A 9,196-nucleotide genomic window follows, 5' to 3' on the forward strand; every position below is an offset into this window, starting at 1 on the left:
AACACATTATAGGAGTAACTGAGGTGTACATCAGCTGTTCCCTCTGGCCTACCGTAACATATATAACACAACACATTATAGGAGTAACTGAGGTGTACATCAGCTGTTCCCTCTAGTCTACCGTAACGTATATAACACAACACATTATAGGGGTAACTGAGGTGTACATCAGCTGATCCCTCTGGCCTACCGTAACATATATAACACAACACATTATAGGAGTAACTGAGATGTACATCAGCTGATCCCTCTGGCCTACCGTAACATATATAACACAACACATTATAGGAGTAACTGAGGTGTACATCAGCTGATCCCTCTGGCCTACCGTAACATATATAACACAACACATTATAGGAGTAACTGAGGTGTACATCAGCTGTTCCCTCTGGGCTACCGTAGCAGATAACAAAACACAACATAGCCCTTACTGGTGTTTTTCGCAATGTGACAGCAATCGGTATGATATATGTAAATACGAGTAAAAGTTTAAGCTGAAGGACGTCGAAACCGTGAGTATGTTTAATCATATTTATGATATTGGCAGTTTGTCATATGGGTGAAGTTCTCCAATGAGTTGGATGTGAGTTAGATGTGTGTGTGTGTGGTGTGTGCTTTTGTGTGTGCCGTGGTACAATGCTACATGAAGTGCTACTTTTTATAAAATACCCCAGTATACAGTATATAGCGATTTTTGATTATCAGTGCCAGGGGCGTAGCTTCCTATACGCGGGTACGGAAGTGCGTACACATAATTTTCAACAACGACGACGACGACGACGACAGATACATATGCACGTGTTTATGTGTGTATATGTTACTGGTTAAGCTGACAGATTTAAGCTTAACGTTAACTCTGTGACATATATGTATGTTGTGTGACCCCTGACCTTTGGTGTCCCCCTGTACACGTGTCCTGTCTGTGGTCGATGTTTTATCGTTCGTTGTCCCAGTGTCCACAGTCGCTTGCGTCCTCTGTTGTGATTGGTACTTTAGTTTTGTATTGTCAGATCAGGGATACATTCAGGGTGGTATATGGTATACTGGTAGTCTGATCGTATCCTGTGAAGTCTAGATCTGGGGTCGTTTTAGTAATTTATCTGCAAAATGTGAAATCACTAGTTCGATTACATGATATCACTTAATGAATTAATGATATCACTCAATCTAAATAATAATGATATCATTCATACGAATTAATGATATCAATAACTGAATTAATGCTATCAATAAATGAATTAATGATATCAATAAATAACAGGTTTTTAGAGATACCAGTAGTTCCAATTACAAAAGTATAAGATATCATGAATTCGAATTAATGATATCAATACAGGAATTAATTATATCTATTTTTCGAATTAATGATATCACATTTTGTAGATAAATACTAAAACGGCACACATGGCCAGTAGCTGCCTTTTCTTCTTCAAAAGTTAGGGTTAGGTTAGGATTTTAGATGTTAGGGCTCTTTAGCAGGGCCTATGCTGTTGTCTGATTCTATGTATTTCATGTGTAAATATTTACGTTATAAATTATACATTTTTAATTGTCAGTAAAGTTCAGGGCGTTTGTTTTTCCTCTAAACGACAGATACAAGTTATTGATCAGAAGAAAAAAAACAGCATAGCTGACAAGCGGTCACTTGGATTTTGACAATCGCAGGTTGCTCCTGCTATATCGTGTTATGTAAAGTTATTAAATGTTTTGAAGAACGAGTGAAAGAAGGGAAAAGAAGAGAAAAGATCAGTCTTTCATTTGACTGATACAGATCATTCAATGGTGGGATCTGTTGTTAAAAATTAATTAAAGCCTTACCTTCTTACCTTTTAGGATTATAAGTCATGGACGACATGAAGAAACAGGTGCTGGAAAGCTTACATCGCGTAAAGGACATGCTTCCACTGCTAAGGACCCATATCACCCCGACAACCTGTTTGGTCGGCGTTAGCGCTGGTCTCGCTGCCTATTGGTTGATAAAAAGGAACAAGTACCGCCTACCACCGGGACCTCTCGCCTTACCATTGGTCGGGAATTACAGTCGTATGTATCACCAATTTACTTCCGGTAACAGACTGTCATTAAAATTTCAAACCTATAACTGATTCACCTGTTTGAGATCTCATGTTGCTGCTGTTGTTATTTCACAGTATTAGGAGACCCCATGCTGCACGAGACCTGTGCCCGACTGTCTGAAAAATACGGACCCGTCATTACTATACAGTTCGGTAAGATCAAACGCTGCTTTTTCGCTAATTGTACACTTAACTTATTTTTCTTGTTTTCTGTTGATGTAAGATTATTTGAAAAAAAATGTATGTACCAGATTCATTTAAGCATTGATGTCATTTTTTTAAAGTTTTTTCTTTTAGAAACTAAAAAAAAATTGACATCAACGCTTATAATTAATTTTTGAAAATGATTTTCTAATCTAAAACATGTTTTATGACAATTTTACTGGTTTTAAATGGGATTCTTTTCCTCAAATCAATACGCAACGTCAATTGTCGTATTGTGACGTCACATTTTTCGCTACATTCTCGGAATTTCTTTCATAGAAGAATGAAAAGAATTTTTTGACCAATCACATTTGAGTATTTACCATGAAAACAAAGAAAAAATAATTATCATAATTCAACAAATGTCTCTGTTACTGATGTAAAGATGTAATGTACACATATTTTTTTTGTAAATAACTATTGAGAGTGTTTGCTTAATGTATGCATTATAAATAAATATAAGGGGATGGGATGGGAGTGGGATTGGTGAGTGGGTTATGTAATTAAGAAAATATCTTTAGTTATGAAAGTTCATATTTTCTGATAGTATTTGTTAGTAATGGATTGTTATGTGAACTAGTACCCTTACCTTTTGTCCCATTCGTTTATTTATAGTCATCGAGTCAAGTTAAAAGAAATGTTTTAAGACAGTAACTCAAACAGGAAATAAAAGCGAAACTCCTTAAGAAATGGTTTCTATAATAAGTTGAATGCAAATTAATCCTATAAGGACCAAATCCAACCATCACGTTTTACCTGTGTTACCATCACGTTTTATCTGTGTTACCATCACGTTTTACCTGTGTAACCATCACGTTTTACCTGTGATACCATAACGTTTTATCTGTGTTACCATCACGTTTTACCTGTGTTACCATCACATTTTACCTGTGTTACCATCACGTTTTACCTGTGTTACCATCACGCTTTACCTGTGTTACCATCACGTTTTACCTGTGTAACCATCACGTTTTACCTGTGTTACCGTCACGTTTTACCTGTGTGATTGTCACGTTTTACCTTTTACCATCATGTTTTTCCTGTGTTACTATAGGGCCAATGCAGATGGTAATTTTGAATACCATAGAGGCCGTGGTAGAGGCCATGGTTACCAAGGGAGCGGACTTCGCCAACAGACCCGTGACTATTTCCGGTAAGTGTAATGTGTTCAGTGTTTGTGTGAAACTATGAGATATACTGATGTTAGACAGTTTTCCTACCTTAAACATAGATTATGAGCAGGTATACTGAAATGAAAAAGAAACATAATTTAAAAATTGATTGATTTACAGGGGGAGATGTTATGGAATGTAATACTGTTGTGTGGTAGGGACACACCACTTTTTTATCTGTAAGATTGTATCCATGTACGTATAGAAGCCTCTCGTTACATTCTATAATCTATACAATAAGGTTACAGTCTTTTTAAACTCCATAATGATATTGTAAACCAGGAATTCTGTAACTTTAACGAATGATTCATTGACAATATGTATCATCTTGGTATATTTGTCTTGTTTGTCAGAAACAGTATGACCAGTGTAGATTATGATAAGTTATTTTATGACCGTTTGGAAAGACCATCGGTATTACGAGAACGAACTTATTTGATAGCTATCTTAACGTTTTAATGATAAAAGCATTTCAGACTTATAATATTCCTATATTAATTATCGCAACAGGACTGGAGCTTAGTGAGGGCGGCAAAAATATATTTCTGTCCCAGTATACACCCACGTGGAAACTCCATCGCAAGCTTGCAACCAAAGCTCTGAGGTCTGTGACGAACCACAAGTATAATTTTTATCATAATGCGTTCGGTAACGTGTCCTTTGGACGATTTAACGAAAAGTATGACAAGCTGTTCGATAAATTTGCCTCATATAATAGTAAATAGTAAATCGGTCAGGTTTGTGGGATAAATAATAATCTAACGACGTGAGGTAGCCATTGATGCCCAGGTATGATAGCTGATGTTTGATTCAGTTCTGACATGCCAGATTTTCACTTCCACGAGCTGTCAGTAGTGTGTCAAATAGTGACAAATACGGTTTTTGTACTTTGTGTATAAAACATACTGAAAACGTCAAACACAGAATGATTATTCGTAATGTCAGGGATTGACAGTGAAGGTCACGTTAGGTCATTGACCAAATTATCTCCGTGTAAAGTATGGCAGTGCGATCAAGAGAAAAATTAAGACACGGAACATATTCAAACTTCCAAATGGCACACTATTTGTGTGACCACTCCAGTGATCTGTCGATCAAAATATACACATTTTACCATACAGAAAGTACTTGCGAGGTGAGAAACCACAGACCGCTGTACATGCCTCAATGAAGGAGTTCACTACCCTACTGACGAACACCAAAGGTGAAGCCTTCACGCCTCATGCCTACGTAGACCACGCTTTGTTCAACGTCATGTGTGGACTCTGCTTCAATAAGGTGTAAGTGGAAAAAATATTCAAAACTTCTTTACATTTGGTTTCATTTCCAGTTACTTGATCAGCATTAGTCAATCAATCTCACCCATTCATTATCGGTATCCACGCCTTTCTTGGTTATCTTGTAATTAATATGTTAAGAATGGGGTACGAAAAATGATTTAAAACAAAAAACATTTTACAGCAGCGCATATTCAAGGTTAAACAAAAGCTCTATGAAGGTCTGAAAGGTTACTTTCTGAATTATTCCACTTTAAAAAATCCACGTGTTTTGCTATGTTGACAGTGAGTTTTTACTTACATTTGTTAGAAGTAATAAGCGTAAGATTGGGTATACTATATGTGGTTTTATCTGGGAATGCCTGTCCTATCTGGGGTTTAAGTTTGTCTAGTGTTAACAATGGAGATATATACAGACAGTATTGATTGCAATATCCTTTCTATTGCTATACCTATCATTATGTGTCTCGCGTTTATAAGTTGTTAGCCTTATCAACTGGTTGCATGCCACTTTGTCAGGTGTGAACTTGGAGTGCTCTGCCATATTCTTGAGTGTGAACTTGGAGTGCTCTGCCACATTATTGAGTGTGAACTTGGAGTGCTCTGCCACATTATTGAGTGTGAACTTGGAGTGCTCTGCCACATTATTGAGTGTGAACTTGGAGTGCTCTGCCACATTATTGAGGGTGAACTTGGGAGTTCTCGGACACATTCTTGAGTGTGAACTTGGAGTGCTCTGCCACATTATTGAGTGTGAACTTGGAGTGCTCTGCCACATTATTGAGTGTGAACTTGGAGTGCTCTGCCACATTATTGAGTGTGAACTTGATGGAGAGTCAACCATATTGTCAAGTGTGAAATGAAGTGTCGTGCTTCATTGTCAATAGTGGTTAATGCCATATTCTCAATCTAGGAACGCTAAAAAAATCTGAGGCTTTCACTTTCAATGACGTTAGCTGTCATAAAACGGAAACACACGCAAGTTTTCTTCTCGTGTTATAAATTATGTTGTACTTAAGGCAGATTGTTTGGCATTTTTAGATACAACTTTAACAATGATACGTTCAAAAAGTTTATGAACGCTGACGACGAATTCATAAAGGAATTTGGACATGGTCTAATAGAAGATGCTTTCCCTATTTTGGCTAAAATATGGCCAAGTCAACAATACCGAAAGGTGTTGGGATATTTCAACACAATGCTGCAGTTTTTATTAGACGAATTCCAGGAACATGTGGATCAATTCGATTCTAGTAAGTGTCTTTGCTGGTTTATTGATATATATATTGATCATATAGCCTAGACTTATCTGTTCTACCATGTTATATGCACCTTTGATAGGCGTAGTGAAGCACTATTATAACTTGATAGATACCACGTGCTAAATCAGTAATGTAGTATAATACGTGGTTGTAAAATGGAATCAATATATCAAATTTCAATCACGTTTCTTTGTAATCGACTATGGTAAAGCAAATAACAGCCAAATTCTAAAATATATTTTCATGGAGTGAATATATAATATATATAATCTATATTCAGACGAAATCAGGGACATCACAGATTTTGTGATTTTGGCGCGTAAGGAAGCCGAGGATGAAGAGGACGCTGAACTGTTGAGCCAGTTGACAGATGTACACTTACGACAGACAATAGCGGATCTTTTCTTCGGTAACATGATTTATATCTGTGGTATCCATTTTGTGAAAAGTGTATCAATCTTGATAGGATGTATCTGAGACTAAAAACGACATGCGTTTCCATCTGTTATGTTAACACCCTCTAAAGCAATTTATTAAAGAGTTTCCATTGACACATCGCTAGACCCCATTTGACATCCATCTTTACACATATACTCTCAATGGTGTAAATAGACCAAAAACTCTTCATGATGTATACAATTCCCTTAAAATGGTTTCTAACATATTTCTTTTAACCAGCGGGATTTGAAACCACCCGACTAACGCTGACCTGGGGCCTGTTGTATCTGGCTGATCATCAGGAAGTACAGAGGCGAGTCCAGGCAGAAGTAGACAAAGTTGTAGGTACGTAACAAATTTTACCTTGCCGATCACCAGTGTGTCATCTAATTAAAACCAGATCTATTACATTCTCCATAGAGCAGTGTAAGAGAGATCTTGTTTTTATAAGATTGATGTATGTGATGATCAGTAGAGGTCATTGGGCCACTGCAGCAGAATGGACACAGATCTATTGGTGTTAAATCTGAACACATGAGCTTAGCCTCGTTTGCTTTTCTTACTGAACAATACTTAAGCTATTGATTCAATGTAAAATGTAGCTATCTAAATGCGCAGAAATCACAATGATATCAAACAGAATAAAAGTAAAAATGTTGTGTGTGGTTTTTTTTTAATTTAAGGTCGAGACCGACTTCCAACAATAAAAGACCGCGCCGACCTTCCATACACAGAGGCTGTCATCTACGAAGTGATGAGGATAGCTTCGGTGGTACCGTTCGGCGTGGCACATGCTGCTCGAGTAGATTCCAAGATTTGTACGTAGTTTTTATCTCAGATATATCATGTTCATAACTGACTGTATCATAACAATACCTTCTTATACTCTGTACATTTCTATGGTATACTAGTATATACACTGTATTATGAAATTCACAAGATGTATTGCGTAAGGCCTTTCTATGATCAAGGGCTTCTTCAAGTGAACTGATGTTTTTTATACTTTTTTCTGATATGTGTGTCGCTAGGAAACATGACATCATCAACAAAATTTAAGTAACCCATTTCATATTTCCTTCACACAATCACATTAACCAACTAATTTCGTATTGACGAGAATATGTCTCATTGAAATGCAATAATTGATAATCATGTCTTTTTATTCCAGGTGGATATGATATTCCACAGGGCACAACAGTTGCCATCAATCACTGGGCGCTACACAATGACCCGAGACACTGGAAGCAGCCTCAGATTTTCAATCCAGAGAGATTTTTGACATCAGAAGGAAAACTTGCTCCACCACCCGAAAGTTTTCTTCCTTTCTCTGTCGGCAAGAGGATGTGTTTGGGAGAATCTGCAGCTAAACAAGAGCTTATGCTGATAATCCCGATAATTCTCCAAGAATTCAACATCAAACTGCCGCCAGGTGTCACGGCTGACTATTCACCGGAAGCTTCTGGACTGACAGGTTACATGGCAAACAGATATTTGATCAGTGTCGAGAAAAGACAATAAGGGCAGATTCTGTAGAAACAAACAGTTGGATTCCGTTGGTCAACTTTCGGGATATGCATTTAACGTTACATAGAAATCAATTACCTCTCATTTGAATACAAATGGTGAAATGATATATAGTGAAGATATGGATTAATTATTTGCATAGATAATGCAGCTTTGATCATATGATATAAGGCAAAAAATATACAGCGGAAGAGAAAGTGTTATTGACAGTCTAGTATACATTAGTCATTTTGCGAGACCATACATAACTATTTACTATGAAACAATAAGAAGGAGACAAATTGTACCACGGATATGAAGCTCATGGTAAACGCACAGTTTAAATCACTTATTTGTATTCTTAAGGTAACAAAAGCCACTTCTGTATAAGTCCTTTGAATATTTGAGTGAATAGAACCAACGCTCGGCACATAGAGATATAGATCAATCTATTCCTCCTGACAATACAATATTCGGGAAAGTGTTGAGTCTCGAAGTGGATATCGGTATTTTAGCGTCATTAAAACAGTTAACATTATATAAGTATCTTGCTTATGGTCAGTTTTGGTGTCTAGCGCAGAACCGATAATCAGGATAAGAACATTTAAGAAAGAATTCGAGGAAAAATATTTCGTAGGATAAAGGTGACAACTGACCTCATTGTTGAATTTACAACCATGTTATCTGTATCATTAGTTATTGCACTAGATAAAATTTGATAAAGGGTAATGAATAAACATTTTCTTTTAATACCACTTTAAACGATAAATGTAATTAATGAAGTTATGTGATCGGTGATATTTACTCCAATCCTGACCCGAATTGAATTCCCCGTCTAAGGTATGTGTATAAGTTAACACATCAGTATGCTCGTTAAGGAGTCGGTCCCTACATCTCTGAAAGCGATATGTCACTGAAATGTTATAAAGAAGAGGTTGGCTATATTGCGATGTAACAGTTTTTCATCGAGGCATTAAATAACATGATATTGAAACTGATCATCTCGACTTAATATGGCATGAAATAAAGACCTGTCAACACCTATTTACTCTGGGTCTTTATACATACCCAATAAACTGATTAAATTACTAAAATGATGTTAAGGGCAGACAAATATCAAGATTGGCCGTATCAGTGTGAATCTTTTCTGGACAATTCCTCATAGTTTCATCCTAACTTTTTCGAACCTTTGTGGTTGTAGTCTAACGAATTTGTGTACGTGGGCTTATCTCTTTTTTATCCACCCTTTTTATGACAAGTATGCC

General features: G+C 36.7%; 1 protein-coding gene across 2 annotated transcripts; it reads left to right on the plus strand.

Annotated features, from left to right (window-relative positions):
- The first annotated feature begins 302 nt into the window (after positions 1-302).
- Positions 303-8,973, plus strand: LOC117333471 (steroid 17-alpha-hydroxylase/17,20 lyase-like). 2 transcript variants are annotated; one of them, XM_033892775.1, is made up of 11 exons: positions 303-516; positions 1,834-2,043; positions 2,151-2,228; positions 3,334-3,432; positions 3,962-4,055; positions 4,573-4,731; positions 5,770-5,981; positions 6,271-6,399; positions 6,669-6,773; positions 7,112-7,246; positions 7,597-8,973. In XM_033892775.1, exons 2-11 carry the CDS (start codon positions 1,845-1,847, stop codon positions 7,944-7,946), a joined length of 1,560 nt encoding a protein of 519 aa, XP_033748666.1. In that variant the 5' UTR covers positions 303-516; positions 1,834-1,844; the 3' UTR covers positions 7,947-8,973. The 2 variants fall into 2 exon arrangements, with proteins under 2 accessions (XP_033748666.1, XP_033748665.1); XM_033892774.1 differs by having other exon boundaries at positions 304-512.
- The last annotated feature ends 223 nt before the right edge of the window (positions 8,974-9,196 follow it).

The sequence above is a fragment of the Pecten maximus genome, chromosome 8 (assembly GCF_902652985.1).
Source record: "Pecten maximus chromosome 8, xPecMax1.1, whole genome shotgun sequence".
Taxonomy (NCBI): Eukaryota; Metazoa; Mollusca; class Bivalvia; order Pectinida; family Pectinidae; genus Pecten; species Pecten maximus.